At 36.8% G+C, this 22,975-nt stretch overlaps 1 protein-coding gene across 3 annotated transcripts in view; it reads left to right on the forward strand.

Annotated features, from left to right (window-relative positions):
• Nucleotides 1-22,975, forward strand: part of LOC134539433 (rRNA N6-adenosine-methyltransferase ZCCHC4) — a 59,531-nt gene that overhangs the window by 9,488 nt on the left and 27,068 nt on the right. For all 3 annotated transcript variants that reach the window (XR_010076310.1, XR_010076309.1, XM_063381467.1), the window contains exons 2-4: nucleotides 20-93; nucleotides 4,361-4,695; nucleotides 16,893-17,093. Coding sequence is in view for 1 of the 3 variants with exons in the window: in XM_063381467.1 (XP_063237537.1) it covers nucleotides 27-93; nucleotides 4,361-4,695; nucleotides 16,893-17,093 (603 nt within the window). In the remaining 2 variants the exon portion in view is untranslated. The remainder of the gene's footprint in view (nucleotides 1-19; nucleotides 94-4,360; nucleotides 4,696-16,892; nucleotides 17,094-22,975) is intronic.

A 22,975-nucleotide genomic window follows, 5' to 3' on the forward strand; every position in this document is an offset into this window, starting at 1 on the left:
AGTGTTTTTGTTTCTTTAGTTCCATTATGGCGAAACTTCTGCATGTTGATGTCATTATGGATGATGTTGAGAACAATCCGCAGTGCCCACATGGTAAGAGGCTTTGTTAATATTATTTATTGCATTTTATTTTTGATGTAGAATTAAGATATCCGAGAACCTCAATTTTAGATGCAGGTATTCAAATACAACAAATGCTGAATTTTGTTAGGCACTATCATTTCTACACAGAATAAACATTTAAGTACGTGTAGAATATTTTTTTTTAAAGTGTTAAGTTTAAAAATATATTTATTAAAAATTTTTTTTCTGTTATTTCTTTCAATTTAAAATGGTTATTTATAATCCTAACTTTACTCATATTGCAAACTGTTATGATTTGTGAAACACTTTTGATATATTTCTGATAATTGCGGGAATTCTGATGAGAGTATGATAAAGACCTTGTGATGGTCCCTGTGTGCTGTCTAGTGGCAATTTTGTCACAACAGAATAGCAACATTGCTTTCTTTCAAGGCAGTTCAGGGTTGGTACGCCTCCTTAATATCCTTAGAAAGTCCTTAATTTGTTTTGATCTAAATAAGGGCCCTTAAAAGTCCTTACATTTCACTAAGAATCCTTAAAAAAAACTTCTTAATAAAGACTGATATCATGCAAGTGATGGATAAAATGTTCTTTTTGTTTCTGACTTGGTAGCAAACTACGCATGCGCAGTAGAATTGGCAAATTTCGGGCCACGTGATAATATTTTATGTATAAAAACATTCTGAATTCATAATATATATTTTATATCTGACCTTTAATCAGAAAACCTGGTTTTTTACTGTCTTTGAACTTGTATACGTGATAAAATTAAATTTTAAGGCTTCAGATTTTAACTAGATAGATATGATGCGTGGGTTAGCCGTGTGTTGCAGAGATAATTATGGACGGCAGGAGCGTTGTCTGTAAGAATTGAATTAAATAACCAAGGAAATTATTTACTGTGCATTAACTATTTGACATGGTGGTTTTCTTGAGGGGTTCTGTGATATTGCTGATAGTTTTCTACCGCTTCATAGTGGTGAAGGCAATGAAGTAAAGGGGTCGTTAAAAAGTCCTTAATTTTTAGCTAGGGTACAAACCATGCAGTAGCTAGAGACTTGACACAATTTTTAAATGCGTGACCTCCAGTTTGTGCCATTCAAGAAAGCTGATCCTTGGATCATTTGTGTCTTGGGCATCGCTGAATATCAGACTGAATGGCAGAAAGGTTGAATGGATATTATGGTGGTCAGCCTGCAGATTTAATAAGTTGCGAAAAGTTAATGCATATTTATAAATGAAGGTCATGATGGACATGTTTTCGAACACAGATTCAGCAATTTACGTTTTGAGGGTTAGAGTGATCTTTTTAAAATTCTGCTCTAATTTTCGTTTAGACTCATATTTTTTATATTTTCTTTTTTCAACGATGCATTACGTCCTGGTGTACCACCTAAAAGACTGATTAGTGTGTCTAACTCGGAGGCACTGCATTTTGTGGCATTTACATTTGTTATTAAATTGTTATAAAAGTAATTAATATAAGGTATTCTCTGGGAACTCCAAATTATTTTGAGAAAATTTTCAAGTTAAGTACTCCTTGAAAGTTTACGAGACAGTGCAGAAACGTGGCGTACATTTCATTGAGTCGGTGGGTTTTCTCTTGGCATTCCAGTTTTCTTCTAAGAAGTATTCTGTCTCAGCTCCATCTTGTCAAACTCAAATCACCTCTTACATTGTCAAAAACAGTTTGTTTGAAAGAACTGAAACACAGATGTTAGATGTTATATCAAGGGTTTGCAGTCCCTTGGCGGAACAGGAAAAGGTAGCAGAAATGATTTTACAAAAGGGTGAAGTGGGAGAACTCTGAGAAAACTCACCAGTTCATGGCAGCATCCGCCGCATTTTGCCGCTTGAGAAAAATTGCTTGTTTGACTGCTGGAAACTGAACCTGGATTATAGGCATTAGTGATATTATTATTATTATTAGTAGTTAATTCTGGGGAAGTTTCTTGAGTCAATGCAGCGAAAACAACTGTATCACACTTAGGGCATTGCTGACCATTCGTGGTGGCTGCAATTGCGGAAGCGAGGGTTTTGGGCTGGATTGCAACTTATAGTATGATACAGCTTCTGAGTTGATTTGGTGGAAGTGATTGGAAACTCACTGTAATCATGGATGCCACAACATTCAGGAATGTGGGATGGCCAAAACATATTACATATCGAAAGGTCTTTAATCCGACATGCTCTGGTTCGACACATGCTGTCATTCAGACATTAACAACAGTCTCTTTGGTTGGGTCACAGCCTCTCCAACCACCACGAAAACTTAAAAGTAGCTTTTTTAAAGCTTTGGTGGAAATTGGTGACAGTATTGCAGCCAGTGATGATTATCTGAGGTGCAATCATTGCTAGTTGATAACCTACGTATCAAGAACTTAGACTTAAAAGCTACTGCTCAGTTTCTTTTGATATGTTTTACTGAAATTATTATCTCCCATGGATTAATGAAAGAAAAGAGAATGGAGGTTCATGGAGTTATTTCAGAATGAAAAGATTTCTTTTAAATTGTCTTTTATCAGGGTAGGTATTTGAACTAAAAAAAGATCAAGTTAAGATGACAGTGTACAGTAATTCATCTAACAAATAATTTTAATGACAATAAAAAAATATATATACACCTATGCCTATATTAGACATGATGCATTTATATGTATCTTAAATTATTTTTGGTAAAGTACTTGTTTGTGGAAATGCATTTATATTTACCACTCCAATCTAGACTAAATTAATTCACTAAAGCTGTCTACGTTAACTAGATAGCTATCTTATCGCACTTGTGAACTATGGGTTATGAGTACAATCTCTCTCTCTCTCCCCCACCCCCCTTCCGCAAGACTCGTAAACACTACGTACCATCTTATCAAACACAACATTTAAGTGAACGAAGTTAGACTTTGGTTTTTCCCCCTTTTCCCCTTCAAACTTTTGATGGAGAAGATATTTATTTACATTTCATTAGTTACTTTTCCTGCTGGTAATAGTTTATAGTTAGCCGTTTGTTCAACCAGGACAAATGAAACACCTGAAATATTTATTTTATTTATTAATGATTTGTACCACGCCCATCAACAGTTGAGGAACTTTAAAGGTGGGCACAACATAATAACAATCAAACACATACAAAGAAGTAAACAAAACCAAAAAAAAAAAAATGAGAAAAAAATACATGCAAGGGACAGAATGCAGGCACTGCAGACACGCATCACAAGCAGGTAGGCACTACAAACAGACAGGACAGGGACAAAATACAACTAAACACATCTACAATGAATGACAATATCATAAGATATGTAACAACTTTATGGTAAGTATGGAAAAAAATAAAGGCATATTGAATTGCATGTGAAAAATAGCTGTATATTAATAGTTCCTTCATTTCATTATTTATTATTATTTTTGTAATTTATAAATACATACACACAAAAATTATTATTTTTTATTTTTTAGTCATGTTGGTGTCATCAATTTAAAAAACACAAACTTCTGTACCAGCCAGTGGGGATCCTGAAGCTTGTATAAAGGATGAGGAGAGAGTTTGTGTGTTTGTGTTCAGAATCTGTTTTCATATTTGTTACACCCTGGAAGATGTATTTATCTAGGGTAAGTAATCAGACAAGTGATACGATGTTATGCTATCTATTGGATTGTGGAGACAACCAAGGGTGTATTCAAAGGGAGGAGGGTTGAGGTGGGGGATATGTACCTCCCCTCTCCAAAATCCTAAAAATTCTAAAAAAAAAAAAAAATAAAAATCTATCATTTGAAAGAATTTGAAACCAAACAGCAAGTAAAGTATATCTAATCCCCCCCCATCACACTGGAGACCTTTCAGTATATTTAACCGAAGAGCACAATATATATCTTAATTTTACGTGGATTAATTAAACTTTGACTTGAGTGGGTCATGGTGTAGCCTAGGCCCTACCTTCTAGTCGACATTCTTTAAGGATATTAAGTTGTATGTTAACACAAAAATTTATTTATTAATATGTATTGTAATTAGAGCTTAAGATTATCATTACATAAAATTAAAATAAAAAAGTTTAGTTAAAAAAAATTATATGATATATCAGGAAATGACAAGGCGCGACTGGAAAGGTTAACAAATTTTGTCCCGAAAACTTCTCGGGTGCTACTATAACTGAAAAGGTTAACAAGTATTGTCCCAAATACTTCTCGGGTGCTACTATAACTGAAAAGGTTAACAAGTTTTGTCCCGAATACTTGTAGGCTGCTCTGGTGCTGCTAGGGGTGGCTTGCTTCGTTGCAGGCCCCACTCTGCGGTTCAGGCGCGTCACGGACCGGGGGACCCGGGACTACTTCGCCTGCTCGGCGTGCCGCGACAGGAAGGACTGCAGGTTCCACCGCTGGTGCGACGACGACGGGGGGGCGGCGGCCCGGGCTCCGGGGGGAGGCGGAGTCCCGCCGGGTCCCGACCGCGGCGAGCTGCTGGCGCGGCTGGCCCGGGCCCGGGGGCTGGCCGAGCGCGAGCGTGCCTACTGCCAGCCCTGCGCGCTGCTGCTGCTGCCCGGGGAGCGGGACGCCCACGAGGCCCACGACGTGATGGAGGGCGTCTCCGCGCGTCAGCTGGCGCATCCTTCCGAGGTCGGTGCCCGTGCTTTCTGTAACCTGCCGCTTGAACCTGGCCGCTGTAACCTACGGCATTGTGGTGCGAAACACCTAGTTTGCAGGGCCGGCACGTCCGTACAGGCGAACTAGGCGACCGCCCTAGGGCGCCAAGTGGCCGGGGGCGGCGCAGCACGACACATAACAGCTGATATAATACCTGTATGTTTAACGATTATTGAAACTAGATGTAAATGGATTTTTGTTAACAGTTTGGAATGTTTATATTGATATAAGTAATTATTTAAAGTCCACGGTGACCTGTTTATGATTTGTAATAAGTAAAAAAGTAAAAAAAAAAACACAAGCCTGCTTACATTTGATTGGTTGACAAAATCTTAGGCTTACGTGATGTATGAGACAAGGATATTTTTTTTTTTGGGTTGGGGGGGGGGGGGGCTTTAAGGTTTTTCGCCTAGGGCACCAATTTACCTTGTACCAGCCCTGCTAGTTTGGCAGCCATGGAAATGGGTGGAAGGCGCGAAGTGTGAGAGGTTACGTTATCGGTCGTGCGGAAAACAAACGGCGATGTTTGGGGGCGATGGGAATCTCAACCCGTCGGGTGAGCAAGGATTATGTGTAGACGTAGCAAGCCGCCAGGTCGCATCGCTGCAAGCTGCCGGAGTTTTTCAGTTCGCCCGGAGTTTTGTCGTTGCTGTTGGTTTTAATTCCAGTACCGGTGTCCTGGTTTCACACTTTCACTCCTGGGATGGACGTACGATAATTTGGCGTGGCTGTGGTCTCGAATGTGCTGGTTTAAGGGGGCCCGCCTAGTCAGGGTGTATTTGTGTTGGTGAGGTGGGATGACGAGTGCTACGCTTGCTGGTGCTTATAGCGTGGTGTCATCTCAAAGTGCAAGACTGCGGACTGGCACTCAGTTTTCTTGCCCTGCACAGGGCAACTGTGAGATGTGAGTGGTATTCCCATCATCATATGAGCAGAGAAATGAAATCAAAGTTTCAATGTAAGCCCCTTGAGTGCTTTCAAAATCTGTACTGGATGTCTCATGCCAAAAATATTATTCCCAAAAACTCACTTTTCAGTTGTTTTCACTGTCCTAAAAATGCAGTTAAAAAAAATGTCCTCAGGGAATTATTAAATGCTTTTCGTAAACAGAAACCACTAGGGTATCTTCAGAAATTTTTGAGTCCTGTGTTTTTTTCTGAAGCTCTGCACATTGTATATGCGCTCGGGTGGGCGGGGACCTTACGTGAATGACACACTTATGTTGTTGGCGGAACAAGGATTAAGATTAAATGCTACAACCTAAAGCAGAAGTGAAGAAACAAACTTTAGATATTTCCACAGCCCATGAAATATAAAAATAAATTTAAGTAAAAAAATATTTATGGCCATGGAAATATATTGTAATAATTCATTATCAAACATCTTTTAAATATCATTTAAGCAGTTTTTCAATAAAATATCTCCTACTAACTAATCACTAATGCCTGGCATGTGTTGCAATGCCTCAAATTTTTTTTTGTAATTTGTTTGAAGTAGATACACTTATACAAAGGATCTCTCTATATATCGCTATCACCAAATCTATATCTACGTACATATATCTATCTACCTCTCTATATATCCCTCTAAATCTTTCTATCTCTCTATATACCTTTATATGTGTCACTATAGCAATGAAAATATTAAAAATATATGTTTTTACCTGCCACAGGTGTGACAAAGGTATATAAAATCTCTCGAATATTCAAATGCAATGTTGTATCAAAATTACAAAACAATCAGTAAAGAACTTTCGGAGATGTAAGATTTTGAACGAAATAACATTTACATTTTTATTTATATATATATTGACATACTGTGCACTGCTAAGTGGACCAGGCTGGAAGCCACATTGTATCAGCTGACCGCTTTCATTCTCGAGATTAGCGGTGTGAAATTGTACGCTTGTATATTTCTGGCAGAACAACGAACAGCCCTAAGAGAGTGTTTGTGGCAGTGCTTGGTTTCGGCCGAGTGCTTTTTAATTTCATCTTCCTGTCAGGCACATGGCTCCCTGCCACGGTAAAAATAGACATTGGCTCGTGGTTGACTCGCAACCATTTGTCAGTTCCGAGAAGTTGTTTAAAGACGCAGAAAACTCTGATATTAGAGGAAACGTGAATATTTTACAGTGATGCTTATTCTAATGTACACAAAGTCATAATAGTAAAATGAATTTTGGCACCTGGTAGTTTGAAGCATTAATTTAAAAGCTAATCAGCCTATAACGTTGTCTGTGTGTAGACCAGGCAGTATCTGAACCTCTATGTAGTTGTAAACTAGGTGTTTTCTTATGAAGGATACCTTCATAATTACCTACCGTAAAATGGTCGGCTCAAGGGATTTTAAACACAAAATTCTTCAGTGAAAATCACCCTCAATAATTTTTGTGAAATAAAAATTGAAACTAAAGAATATCATGCATAAAAATTATTTGAGTAGACTGCTTACCCTCACCCTGATGTTTTGCTGTATGTACTTACTCAATATAAAACGAACCAGTTACCATAAATGGATACGGGTAGACCTTTAGTTTGATTCCCAGTTGGGCCATTTTGATTTTGGTTTTGCCGTGTTGACAAGACATGAAAGAAAATAATTTCCCATAACCCTGCAGCAGTGCCCTATACAGGATGTTCGTGAACAACAGGCATGGTGGCCACATGTCCTTGAATTCTTGAAGAACTGGTACTGCCCTTGAATTTTATCTGTCCTTGGAAAATCTGGAAATGTGTTAAGAGTCCTTGAATTTTAATGTTTCATATAGTATTTTGATCTGTATAGCAAATAAATACTATACTCAGTCAAAGTTTCGGTCTGAGCTACACCTCTGTAATAAGCGAGGATGTGCATTTCTTTGTTAAAGTATAAAAATGTATACGTGTCTGGATATTGCTGTGTTCACAACTATTTTAAGGTCATTATTTGATTTTAAATCATTATGTGGCTGTTAATATTTTTATCTATTGTGGTAATATCAAATTTCTGTAAAAATTCACCATATTATCTATTTTTATTATTAAAAAAAAAAAGCAGCTCATAATCATTGACTTCCTGACCAGTATTTATCCCTTTCGTGTTGATATGAAGATTGCTGCAGTTGGGTACCAGCCCAGTGGCGAGCATTTACCCTTCTTTACTCTCACTGTTTTCTTGAATTGAGCCATGCTCCTTGCCATCACACACCCCATCCAAGAAATTCCTTTCGCACATTCATTTAGTTGCAAGCTAGAATGCAAACCTCCACACTGTCGCACTGTGTTCATGATTGGACCGCAGTTATCTGGACACGCCCCTCTACGACCTTGAGCCAACGATGTCCAGCTAGGAGAGAAGTAAGCGAATCGGGTAGTGCCAAATAACAAGAATAAAAATGTTCTCGCTAAGAAATCAACCAATGGGAAAGTAAACATGGGTCGAGCACACCTATAACTTTGAATTCTATCCTGAGGCCAGAGGAATCCGCGAAATTTCAGGGACTCTATCCATCCCCTATCAATCTCACTGCCCCCTTCCTTTTTTCTTTCTCTCCTTATTAACTTTCCTGGAGGTCTCCCTCCTACTTCTAGGCAGCCTCTTCGCAACTGGCAGCCCCAGCTCTCCCCACCCTCCCACCCCCTCTCAATACTGAGTGTAGTTTAAGATCTTCAGAAAAAAAAAATTGGACCATAAATCTCAAACACCATGTGTGGAGGGTGATGTGAAGAACTGTACACAAACAATTTTGATATCATCATGCATAGCATACATTCCTAATAAATAATGCTTATGCTTTGAATTATTTTCTTAACTTTTATTTCATTTACTGACCCTTCAAAACACAATTTTGGTTTTTGAAAATTTTAAATGTCAACTGATGGGTCAAATATGTTTGTTGAATCCGAATCTAGGTCTCAAGGTTCCAAAATGAAATAATGTTCAAGGAATGAAAGATATTAACTATGGTGTTGAAACATTTAACCTTTTATATGTTTTATTCATGAACTAAGTTTCCAGAAGCATTACATATTGTAGTTTTATTTATATATTTACATGTTAAAAGTACAATATCTTTGAGAAAGGTAACAGGGTAGGTATGAAGAAAAATATTGACCTAGTAAACTTTTTAATCTACTTTATTTCCTCTAATATTTTTCTTCAAAACGTTTTCTTTGAGTATCAAATCCTTTGAATAATAAGGATTTGATGTTATTTTAGGATTTGATTGGCGCAACCCTAGAAATGTTCTTTAATTTCTAAATAATATATTTGTGGTCACCCTGAACATACATTTAATGGGTAATGCCAAAACAAGCAATTTTTTAGAATATTCTGCCAATTATAACAAAAAAAAAACCATAACTTCCCGGCATAATGAACATAAAAAGTCAGTCACGACTCATGATATATTTCGTATGCAAAAACGTCTTAAATGTCACTGTTATCTGGGATTTCAAAACGGGCCATCCATGCATTTCTCTTTAAAATACACTAACGGTCTTGTTTGTGTCCGAATGGTTTACAGCTCGGCAAACAGGAAGACAGGGTCCCACTTACTTTTAATTGTGAAGTCCAGTTTAGAACAGTATTCGTATTAATGAGTGAGGTAACTCACGCCTCAAGTAGTTACAGTAGGTGAAAAGGACGCCAAAATGGCTTTAAACACTCAAGAGTTTCACTGTCAGCTTCCCCATAGCAGCCGAACATGTTTGCACGATTCTGCTGGCGAATAGGCCTATCCACTTCACATTTTGACACGGAAATCTTGCTCGCGCAACTCTTAAAGTACAGAAATGTCACGAGTAAACATTCTACTATGAAGTTCTTTACAGGTGTGACACACATAACATAACACGACCATTTAAAATTTAGATAAAACGTTAACTATAGACTCAAACTAAATTTTTTTTTTAAATTTTTTTTATTATTTGTTAGGGTGGCCTTCACCGGTTACACCAGCAGCCATAGGGTAATGCGTCGTAATGCAAATCGTAATCATATCATATCATAAATCAAATCAAGCAAACCTCAGTAAGCAAATTGGTCAAAGTATCGTAGTGCAATCATCATCGCATCATCGGCAATCAATTACCATAATGTAAATCGGGACACCCATGCCTTACCCGGGACTCGAACCCAGAACCCCTCGCACCGTAAGCCGGTGTGCATCCGACTACGCTACGGAGGTCGGCCAAACTAAAATAAAGCGTCTGTTTCTCCGAGCTTCCAGCTTATTCAGCGTTGCCAACCCTTCAGCAAAAGTCTGTACGAAAATGTCATTTGGACCGTATTTCCCGATCCAGGTCGGTACATAAATTTTTTTTTTTACGATTATATTAAAGAAAACTATTGCACAATAATGACTTTGTGATTTAATTTTGCCATGAAATAGAATCACGAAATAAACGAAATAAAATCTTGTTCTTACCCAACACAGTTATGGAATAAACTACTTGTGACATCACAACATTTTGCATGCTGGGAAGAAACAGCAGTTTTTTTCACAAACAACAGCACGTCTGCCGCGTTCTGCCGTAGGATCAATGCTACGTGCTTGTAAAGCGACTCCAGCTAAAGTATAAGATTAACACCAAATACAAGTTTTAAATTACTGTTCATTATTAAAATATGTTGAAACACTGAGAAATCTGCGAGAAGTACTCCTTTATTGTTAACAGCAGTAAGGGTTATTTTCGTCGACTCGTTTATTATGGATAAAATGCCTAGTAACAAAACTTCTGCAATCTTTTAAAATTTATTGATGAGAGTGAATTAGATGTATAAAATAATTTATAAAAACCGTTCAGCCCATGTTATTACATACGTTTTCAGACATTATTTGTGCAAAATCAGCTGTTCCTACCCATGATTCAGTGCACAAACGCTCTTGGCCAAGTCGTCTATTGAGTAATATAACACAACGTCGGGTCATACATTAACGTAAATGATATGTGTAAATCAAAATTCTTATCACTGCTTATCAAAACAAAATATATTACAAACCTGCTGAAAACATTGCCCCACGTGACCTATTAAATTAAAAACAAATCCTTTTGGCAGACAAAACAATGAAAATATGCCTTGTCACTTATAAAAAGAAGAACGTTACTCACCAGATATATCTATTACTACTGGCTCTTTTTTATCAGTGTCCAACTCCAACCAGTTAGTACGGGTATTCCCCTTCGGTAAAAAATTATGAAGCGCCGTATTCCCCGCACGGTAGCCATAATAGGCCTACGTAGAAGTGTATGAAATGTTGAGATTTTCAAAATTAGTTAGATATTATTGAAACAATTGTGTCAAATATTTTATTGGGTAGAAACCACATACTACTTGTGTTGATTGGACCGTACAAATGGCGTACGATCCAAGGGCAGGACCGTACGTCCGTACACACAGTGAAATTACCGTACTGTTGGCAACGTCGAGCTTATTCCAGTCTTTTCAAAATTATTGCCAACCTGATATATTTTTTTTTATCGATATTGGCACTGCTATCTGCCTGATGTAACTCAAATGTATATTGATATAGTATGCTCACTAATGTACGTATCTGTTTTTTTTTTTATTTTTAATTTTTGATAAAATCGTAATCTTTTAATGTATAAAAACACTAGTTACTAATTGTTTTCGGAAAAAAAAGTCCATATGTTGATTACATCTGTTATTAGTGTCAACTGAGAATTTATTTGCATTTTCATAGCTGTTAGGTGCACAAATATAAATATTATATCTTGTATTAATGTACTTTTTAATATTAAAATGTCATTAGTTTTATTATTGAACGAGACTGTGCACGCACTGCGCACTGAGCGTACTTTGATGTGGGACAGTAACCAAACGACTCGTAACAATTTCGCTTTGCGCCTCTCCTTCAACGCCTTCCCCTGCGCTTCCTCCCCTACATTATTTCCCTTCTTTATCCCTTATTCGTCGTTCCTGCTCCCTCCCCTTTCACAATAAGTTCCGCCCAAGTGACCGTCATCTGCGATCGGGTTCTGCGCACATTGGCCGTGGTGGTGTTCCAGGCTAATTCTGAACTGATACTAAAGTACTTGATACTTTTCAAGTGTACTCGTTTGCAGTTCCTGATACAGGCGCATATCAGTGCCAAAGTATCAGGTTGATAATTTTCGACCCACCTCTACTAAATACAGCCAGTATCAATCAGTTCAACATTCACTGCAGTTCGTCCTGGCCGTGTATTACCACGTACATTGTTGCGGGCTGTCATGCTTTGTAGTTAGTATCTTTATAGTGAAATAAGGAATGGATGAGTGCAGGAAAAATACTTCATTTGTGTGGAATTTTTTCACGGAAAATAATGAGTTTGCTAAGTGTAATTTGTGTAAACAAAAACTGAGTTATAATGCAATACTATTTGTTAAATAGTGACTGAACTTGCAAAGTGTTTTTTTTTTTTTTTATCGATATTGGCACTGCTATCTGCCTGATGTAACTCAAATGTATATTGATATAGTATGCTCACTAATGTACCTATCTGTTTTTTTTTATTTTTAATTTTTGATAAAATCGTAATCTTTTAATGTATGAAAACACTAGTTACTAATTGTTTTCGAAAAAAGAAAGTCCATATGTTGATTACATCTGTTATTAGGGTCAACTGAGAATTTATTTGCATTTTCATAGTTGTTAGGTGCACAAATATAAATATTATATATTTTATTAATGTACTTTTTAATATTAAAATTTCATTAGTTTTATTATTGAACGAGACAGTGTTTTAGCTTTGCTCCCTAGATCGTAGATCCACATATCTATCACCTAAGGATGATGGATCTAGAACCAGTGTCCTTGGTCTTGTATTGCTATTAGCGTACTAACTAGAGTCTTCAGTCTTCGCAAGAAGCAGGCACTGCGCACTGAGCGTACTTTGATGTGGGACAATAAACAAAATGACTCGTAATAATTTCGCTCTGCGCCTCTCCTTCAACGCCTTCCCCTGCGCTTCCTCCCCTACATTATTTCCCTTCTTTATCCCTTATTCGTCGTTCCTGCTCCCTCCCCTTTCACAATAAGTTCCGCCCAAGTGACCGTCATCTGCGATCGGGTTCTGCGCACATTGGCCGTGGTGGTGTTCCAGGCTAATTCTGAACTGATACTAAAGTACTTGATACTTTTCAAGTGTACTCGTTTGCCGTTCCTGATACAGGCGCATATCAGTGCCAAAGTATCAGGTTGATAATTTTCGACCCACCTCTACTAAATACAGCCAGTATCAATCAGTTCAACATTCACTGCAGTTCGTCCTGGCCGTGTATTACCACGTACATTGTTGCGGGCTGTCATGCTTTGTAGTTAGTATCTTTATAGTGAAATAAGGAATGGATGAGTGCAGGAAAAATACTTCATTTGTGTGGAATTTTTTCACGGAAAATAATGAGTTTGCTAAGTGTAATTTGTGTAAACAAAAACTGAGTTATAATGCAATACTATTTGTTAAATAGTGACTGAACTTGCAAAGTGTTTTTTTTTTTTTTTATCGATATTGGCACTGCTATCTGCCTGATGTAACTCAAATGTATATTGATATAGTATGCTCACTAATGTACCTATCTGTTTTTTTTTTATTTTTAATTTTTGATAAAATCGTAATCTTTTAATGTATGAAAACACTAGTTACTAATTGTTTTCGAAAAAAGAAAGTCCATATGTTGATTACATCTGTTATTAGGGTCAACTGAGAATTTATTTGCATTTTCATAGTTGTTAGGTGCACAAATATAAATATTATATATTTTATTAATGTACTTTTTAATATTAAAATTTCATTAGTTTTATTATTGAACGAGACAGTGTTTTAGCTTTGCTCCCTAGATCGTAGATCCACATATCTATCACCTAAGGATGATGGATCTAGAACCAGTGTCCTTGGTCTTGTATCGCTATTAGCGTACTAACTAGAGTCTTCAGTCTTCGCAAGAAGCACGCACTGCGCACTGAGCGTACTTTGATGTGGGACAATAAACAAAACGACTCGTAATAATTTTGCTCTGCGCCTCTCCTTCAACGCCTTCCCCTGCGCTTCCTCCCCTACATTCTTTCCCTTCTTTATCCCTTATTCGTCATGCCACTCCCTCCTCTTTCACAAGCTCCGCCCAAGTGACCGTCATCTGCGATCGGGTTCTGCGCACATTGGCCGTGGTGTTGTTCAAGGCGAATTCTAAACTGATACTAAAGTACTTGATACTTGAATAGTGTACTCGTTCGCAGTACCTTATACAGGCGTGTAACAGTTACAAAGTAGCAGGTTGATACTCTGCGACCAACCTATATGTGCAGTATAGACTGTAGGATAAAATTTGTTGTCAATTTTTCAAACTGCGCAATAACACTCGTAAAAACTCATGATATTTACATTTTTATTAGTAACAGTGTAATGTTTAATTGGTTTAATCGGTAACGTACTAAATGTATCTATTGGTGCCCACAAAGAAACAAAACTTTACTTGTTTTGTTGTGCTGTGAAACAAGTTTAAACTCAAGAGTAAATATTGTCACCAGTAATGGCAATTTCTGACTCAATCTAACTTTGATCGTTCCAGCGTGGAACTTAAAATTAAAATCAGCGAGTTTATAGAAATTTGTCACTTCTATGCTATGACAATTAACAACAGCATTTACAATAGCAACCAGCAGTGTATCGTATATTACCGTGACTAGTTGGCTGAGTAGCATTTACATGATTAGCATTGGGCGACTAGCCAGTTATGACGGTTTGGAAAGTACGGTGCTGTGATTGGGCATCCTCTCAGCCAGTGGAATGGCGCCTATTTCGAGAGACATTCAAATGTGCATGCACCTATTCACGCCTGCGACTTTGCGAGGATACTTTACCGGACATGTGTTCATCAACAATAATTGCATGTTTTGGCATTCCCTGCCACCCATTAAATGTATGCCCTGTTCGCGAACATCCTGCATGATAGGTCAGTACTGGAGAGGGCTTAGCTTAGTGCCATTTTTATATATCAGTTTGTTTGCTGTAATTTTTAGTTTACAGTATTTATCTAAATAATATTCGTCATGAAAAGCTTTAAAAAAAAAAAAAACCATCAGGGGAGCATGGCGCCACACGCGATGGAAGTGATACTTCAGAGACTGGTTGTAGTTCATCAGCACACTAATGGCTCTGTAGGCCGTTGCTTCTGCTGCCGTCTGTGTTTTCGTAAAGTAGGTAGGTAACATATTATCGTGATTCTATAGATTTTAGTATTAATGCTAGAACAGTATAACAACAGATTTAGAAAGTTATGTATTTCAAAATTCATATAAACCTGAGAATTCAGTTTCTAGTAGTGTTAAGAAGCTTCGGAATAATGTGTGTAAGGTGCAATTGACTTATCTGCAGCGACAAGGCTTCGCCACTCTCAGTTGCCCAGTTTTTCCATATAAGTGCCAATGGAAAAAACAAGGCACCAAATAGCAAAAGCAGTTATGCCACTTGATTGTTACCAGGGGTGCAACAACAGGGGGGAGGGGGGGGCAAACGGGGGCAAAGAAAATGCTGTGTAATCAATTTTTAGATAATAAAACTGCTTAAATAGCACCATTTTTCAACCTTGAAAAACAAATTTTCCCGGGGGAGGACCCCCAGACCCCCACTTCAATAGGGGGGATCGATGATTCTTTATAAAAAGGTATATTGCCCCCCATTTGGAAATTTAGTTGTTGCGCCCCTGATTGTTACACTTATTGCACATTACAATTTCTTTTTATCATGCTGCTTTTCGTTATGCTCCGAGATGTCATAGCCTCAATTTACCGTACGCCTGTGTAGAAGTGTTACATACTACTACAAAAATATTTGTGTTTCATGCACTGTTAGAGCATGGTTTTACTGAAATGTAATTGCAGGGAGATTTTAACTGGTTATTTCAGGTGGGAAATGATGCAGTATTCACACTTATTCACAAATTAATGTTCTCTTTGATTAAAGTCCTGTGGCGTAAAGTTGGCTTTGAGTCTCATCGAATGAGGAATGAGAAAGTACATAACAAGACTTTTTTAACAATGCAAGCTAGCAGTTTGAATTATTTTTCACTAGATGGTTGGACAAAATATGAAACAATGAAGGGGGAAAAAAAAACTACAGTGGAGTCCTGCTAATCCGAAAACCTACTGATCGAAACAAATTTAAGTTGAGAATAAATACCTATTTAAAAGAATTTAATTTTTTTGTAATTCAGAATTTTTTTTGTTTTAATCTTGACATAATTATTAACATGATTAGTGATTTCATGGTTGTAAAAATGTTATAGCTGTGTTACGTGATAACTAAACGCTCATAGAGATGTATTTTACCACACACCGTCGCATCATGGAAATTATTCTGCCTATCCAAAAAATATGGTAATCCGAACTGGTTAAGATAAGCAGAACTCCGCTTTATAACAGACATATGGGAGGAGGTCTGAACTGCTTACAGCTTGGTCTCACATGCTTTGTTGATATTTTTTTTATTTTCTTGTGATTACTATTATCTGAGGGTTATCGTATTTTATGATTATTTGCCTCAAATCTTCTCAACAAACACACAAGGGTTTCATAATTATCATCATCATTTGCCTGATGTTCGACAGCTCAAATAATGTTTAGAAAATATCTTTTGAGAAAATTTGTGACCAAACAACAAATTCAAGAACATAAAATTTGCAGGAAAAACACTTACTTCATAGTACCGGTAAGAACAGGGCCGGTGCAAGGTAAATTGGTGCCCTAGGCGAAAAACCTTAATGCCCCCCCTTCCCTTCCCCCACCCCCCGCCGGACACCCCAAAAAAAAATTTCCTTGCCTCAAAATACACCACGTAAGCAGGCTTGTGTTTTTTGTTTTACTTTTTTACTTATTACAAATCATAAACAGGTCACCGTGGACTTTAAATAATTACTTATATCAATATGAACATTCCAAACTGTTAGCAAAAATCCATTTTCATCTAGTTGCAATAATCGTTAAACATACAGGTATTATATGAGCTGTTATGTGTCGTGCTGCGCCGCCCCCAGCTACTTGGCGCCCTAGGCGGTTGCCTAGTTCGCCTGCATGGACGCGCCGGCCCTGGGTAAGAAAACGAAATAACCAAATTGGCAAATGAGACCGAGCCGTAGACCCTGCAGCTGTGCAGTTACGGCACCCCTCGAAACCCGCGCGCCTGTGTCCAACAGCTGATGAAGCCGCTGCAGAACTCCAAGAAGGAGGCGCAGTTCTTGTTCTCGAAGCAGTCGACGGACGCCATCTTGGGCATGTTGCTGGGGGCCGGCGTGAGGCACGTGCTCTGCGTGGGCACGCCCCGCGTCCACGAGGAGATACAGTCCGCGCACGGCAGTCGGCTGAGCAGTCTTCTCCTGGACATTGACAGCAGATACGTGAGTTCTGGGCCACGCCCGTCTGCAGGTCACGAGAGTCCTGTAAAGGTCCCTAAACGTCGGGCCTGGGCAAAGACTAGTTCTCTGATGCGAAGCGAACATCAAATCCGGTGTTTAAAATGTTCACAAAGCCAAATTTAATTGCGAATATTGTTCTGATGCGAAGCTACATTGCACTTATTTCATAAAATACAGGATTAATGTAAAAAAAAATATAATAATCGCATAACGTTTGTAATGTTTGAACAGATTAAATGAATGACCAATTGGGCCCTATGTATAACATCGTTCTATAAAAATTATAAAGTAACCATGGATAATATTATTATTGAGCATTCGTAAAAGCAAATGGAGTGCCATCTTTTGATTGTTTTAAGTAACCAAATTTAGTCGAGCAAAACGTATACAACACAAAAAAAAAAATTTCAATACTTTCATGAGTGTTTCGAAGCTTTGATAAAAATGTCATGGCTTTAATTATGCCATGAAAAAAAAAAACAGAATAAATCCAGTACCGGGAAAAACAATGTTGTGTTACATGACAGTGTTAATGCAAAACATGGCCACATTTTACAAACAACTGTGTTGTCTAATGACTTGTTGTCAGAACTTGCTGAATTTTTTTTTTATGTTTGTGAAAGTGTAGATTAACTAAACATTCAATGTATTCTTGGTGGAAAATCACTAATTATCTTCCAGTCTGAGTATGTCTGCCCTGCTTACTGCCTGTTTTTTTTATATCCTTGTTGTCAAAAAGAAAATGGGCTTGTTAAAGCATTGGGTTGGATGAGAACTACCACACTTTGTGCCCAAATCCACTTGAGCGTGTTCTTGTGAAGGCCATCTGGACTAATCTAAATGCTTTTGAAACAAAAACCTGAAAGAAAAAAAAATTCCCACTCATTTTACTCATCATGTTTGGGCGGAACTGCATTCGGCCGTGTTGGGCTTAACATCGTATTAATATTTTTTCATGCAAATTATTGTCACCTGAAATTGGTTCAAGTTGCCTAATTGAGTTTCTATTGTACCCCAGAAAGGATATTTTTTAACCTAAGAAAATCTCTTAACTCTAACCAGTAATGGAACCGCGGACCTAGCAGAAATACATATGAAAAATAAAAATATTTTTCCAAATTAAATTTGCCTTGAAATTTTGAACTTGAAAATTACCTTTTTCAAGGTTACTGATAAAACCCGGGACCTAGCAAAATAAGTAGTATTAAATAAAAAAACTCCTGAATTAAATGTGTCCTTGGATAAAAATTGTACTTAAAATTTTGATGCAATTTGTGAATAAACGAGGAGTGAAATTATCAGAGATGCAGTTCTCTGCTGGGCTTCATTCACAGCACAAAAGACTTTACCCGATTAATTGTACTTGGCAACATAATTACATCACTGTGTACGTATGTGTGGTTGAATACCATCCGTAGTAGCTGTAAGTCTGAGGCCGGGCGTAAACAATTAAGCCCATTGTCTCGAAGCTGCAGGTACGAGATGATTCATTGTTTATAGCATAGCGCTTGAGAGCATGATGTGCTGATAAGCTTGTGTGTTGTAGCATTCACGTGCATACTCGCGTGGTTAGTCACAGTAGTGCAGCAGTTACAATTGCATGTGTGGGTGTAGAGATAAGCACATTAAATCCCTGATACGTATAATGTTGCAGTTGGTTTTTTGTAAGTGATGGGCCTCAAAATCCTCATATATTTTATATTATATCATTTATATCATCATATTTTAAAATTATATAATTTTATATTAGAGAAAAAAAAATGTTTAAAAGAAAAATATTACACGAAGAGAGAATCAGAGATTCAAACACTATACTACCGATGTAGTTCACAAGGATGACATTTATCTCAACAGAAGCTATCAAATTAATGTTTGTATATGCTATCAGCTACAATTTTAGCACTTCAGAAAACATTTTTTCCATTAAAAAATATTGGTTTGTATTAAACAAGTAAATACCATGCTATTTTATTTAAAAAAATAACACCTGATAATTTTAATGACTTTTAATATTAAAACAAATGGGTTTTTACTCATATATTATTTAAACATAAATATGGATTCGGTAGGTACTCCTCAAATTTGAGATTTCGATTTGAAAAAAAAATTGGATTGAACCCATAACAATATATATAGATATATTTTTTAAATTTATTTCCTGCATTAAACTTTATGTTTTGCAGTCCTTCCATTCTTCACATAAGAAAAATACATAAATTTCTTCTTCATTAAGTTTTTATTTAAAAAATTTTCTGCTTAGTTTAGTTTATTAAATCCATATAAAGAAACACTGAACATTAAATTTACTACCAGTAGTACATGGGATTATTCATTGATTTTAACACAATTTTTCATTGCAGAACATTCATGAATGGGCAGTCAAGGAGTCTTTCATTTGTTCTTTAAAGAGCCATCTTTTTAAGAAGCATGTTCCTTGTAAATTTCAATGCAGCTTACAACATCAACTTTAAATTATCCACAGTTTTTTTTACACAGCTGTTATCGTCAAACTAGGCAATTGGCTATTATTCACTAGTATCAAAGTGCAGTGTTTTTGAGCATCTTGAATCTAAAAGTATTTCTGATGCAGTTGGTTGGTATGCCGTATCACCAGCGTGAGGGATTATACAATGTCTCAGAAAAAATGGGGGATTGTGAAAACTGACTCTGAACTTGAGTGCAATGAACGTTAAGGATCTGCTAGGCTGGGCGCACAAGCTCTGAAAGCATGCGGGTGCTAAGGGCTATACTGGCTTGCGTAGCACACGCCTCTTCACCTCTACGGACCAGGCATGGAACTGTAGTGCAGTCTTTGTGTTGTAACGTGCCTCTATGGGACTTCAAGCGGTGGAATATTACAGATAATGGCACTTTGCACTTTCCTATGCCACTTACAATGTTACGTTAAAAATTATTCACACTTAAACCAAAACCGACAAAGAAAACACCCATTTCACCCTTTATCACTGTCAAGAAAATACACATTATAGACACAACCATGAAACCAAATTTGTATAGGAAAAATCAGTCACTCTTAAATGCTATTCATAATCAGACCCTATCACTAAATCTTGAGCGGTTAACACCCAGAGCTCTGCACACTTTTTGGCGGCCGATTTAAGTGAAAACCATGCTCAATTCCTACATGGCGACTGTGTAAGTGAATGAAAGTTTGTTCCAGACAAATACATCTTAAGTTAATCTTCACAGATTAATTTTAAAACTAGTATAAAGATTGTGTTTCTCTTACATAAAATATAAGTTTTCTTGCATCTTAACTTATATATCCCTGGCTATTTAAAAATATCATTCTGTATTTATTTTTAACAGAGCTTTTTTACAATAATTTTGTTACAATACAAATGTATTTTAGGTGTTAGAAATAGTTCATATGGAAAGAAGTTTGTATAAAATTTTTTTCATTTAGAAGAAACAATATTATTTTACATACTGAGGCATAATAGTATTAGTTTTTCATATTATGTGAAAACATAACGTTGGTGTCCACTCACAGTAATTGAGTGAAATGCGCAGAGCTTTACAATACATCGTAATCAAAATTCTGTGGCATCAGAATTGTTTGAGAAATTTCCCGAGAGGATAAGTAATAAATAATCACTTATCTAGAGCCAAATAAATAACTAATGGCTAGTGTCCCCTGACCCTACAGTATTGATAAATAGATGGTTCATTACATAACAGTTTCACTACTGCGTGATCAACAGGAAAATTCTTGTCTACCAGCATTTCAAATTTTTAAAACAGATAAATTTTATCCTTGAATAATACCAGGAAAATTATAACCTTGAACAACAGTTACTATTACCAGTTATTACCAGTTACAGCTATTACCAGTGTGTCTACAGATCTTGAAAGTGGCAAAGAAGTAAAGAAACTCTACTGGTCTCGGAAATCACAAAAAAGTCCACAAATAAACAGTTACGATCCTAGAAGACACTTAACTTTAATATCCGGCGGTCTTTTGCTGACTTGCGTTTTGTATTATGACACCTCACTTGAGTTTAGAGATCACGTTAATCATAAATAGTTGAAGACTGTCCACTAAATCATGTGTAAATTATCCCTGAAAAGGTTTTTTTTTTTTTTGCTTTTTAAGTTAAAAATCTGCATGTTCCTGTGAATTGTAGATTTATTTCATATTACGTTTAAATTTTCATTCTAATATGCAAATAAATTACATTATGACATTAAAAAAGTTGTAAAATTTTTTTATTAAATGGTCCTGAAAAAATTGTGGAGTTATTTTATCAGTTCTTTGTAGACATACCGAGGTAAAACTTCGTAAATAGTGTACACTAAAATCAATATTTTCATATTAAAATTTTTTTGTGTGAACATCTTAGCTCTCAGTATACAGAATTTGGTAGGAGTAATTACATGAATGGAGCGAAAGTTGATTGGAACGAAAATATGTCCCAAAATACGGTGCTGCCACCTGTGGAAGTCTCAGAAATCTCAAAAATCCCAAGTGATTCATCCGGATTAATTAACTTTCGTGAAAACAGGGGGATGTGGTGGGGGGATGTACTAAGCGTACTGGTGTGAAACAAAACTTTATAATAGTACAACTATTATTATTTAATACTTTATGTTATATTTATAGTCATAACAAGAAATAATGAGAACAAAAAAAATTGGTTGTCTGTATAGTTGGTTTACGGACGATAGTTTAACGTGATGTCATAACAAAACATTGATGAAATGATTGTATACTTTATGAATAAAATTGAATCATTTTATTTTAATAATAAAAGAATAAATACTTGAAATTATACTAGTAATCAGATTTTTAAAATGCAAGAATAATTAACCTTTATTGCCGAAATTGTTGTTGTAAAAAAATGAAAACCACATTAACTTTTCACTTCACTTTATAAACAGTCGAGTGGAAGAGAGATAGATGCGGCGCAAGCGTACAATGAGCGTAATGGGTCACAGCGTAACGGAACAATGTGTGTAACGGGACACTTTTTTGTGCATGCAGCCGGCGTTCATCTATTTATTAGACGTTTTCACGTCAAAAAAAGCATTACAATTTTGACAATCCTTAGTTAACATTGAAATGTAGAGATGATGCAGCGTTCGTTATACTGTAGAGAAATAAGAAATTATTAGCCTACATATTTTCGACTTTACAGCATTGTACAAAATTATTTATTTTTTCTCTTCCATACTCTGAATCACTTTACTGTTGCACTAGCATCTATCTCCATGTCAGACTGTCAACTGCGTGAGCATAATCTATGTTTGTGCAACGGTTTGAAGTTGCGTGAGCAGGTGTCGCCATACCCCGCTCCTTGGATGTCCAGACGTCGAGAATTCTGGCGCATACCTGTGTAGTGAACAAGGCCTACATTATATTTATATCCAAAAGAAGCTTTCAGGACTATGATTGTATCTGCCACCAGTTACAATGCTCTCAAACTGTTAGCACTTCAGGGAATATTTTTGTCACAAAGAATTGTTTACATCCTAAACGTGTAAAAAAATGTGCTTTTTAATCAAAAAAATAAATAAATTTTAAGGATTGAGTGTGTTGTTTTAGAAATTAATATTCTGTGGTTTTTAATGACCCTGATTTGTAATCGAGTCTCGTCAACAGCGAGATCATTAGAGGCAGTAACACACTACGCACAAGCCAGGGAGACTGGGGAAAGGAATCAGCCAGACAGTGAGGAACTATTCCAGCATTTGCCTGGAGTGATTTCCAGGTAAATATGGAAAATTGAAAACATTGTGGATGCACCGGTGTACAAACCCATGTCATCCTGAATCCGTGTCCAATGCTCTACCGTCGTGCCACCTCGCTCGGCGGACATGTGCTAAAACATTTCCAGCAGCGA

The sequence above is a fragment of the Bacillus rossius genome, chromosome 15 (genome assembly GCF_032445375.1).
Source record: "Bacillus rossius redtenbacheri isolate Brsri chromosome 15, Brsri_v3, whole genome shotgun sequence".
Lineage (NCBI taxonomy): Eukaryota > Metazoa > Arthropoda > Insecta > Phasmatodea > Bacillidae > Bacillus > Bacillus rossius.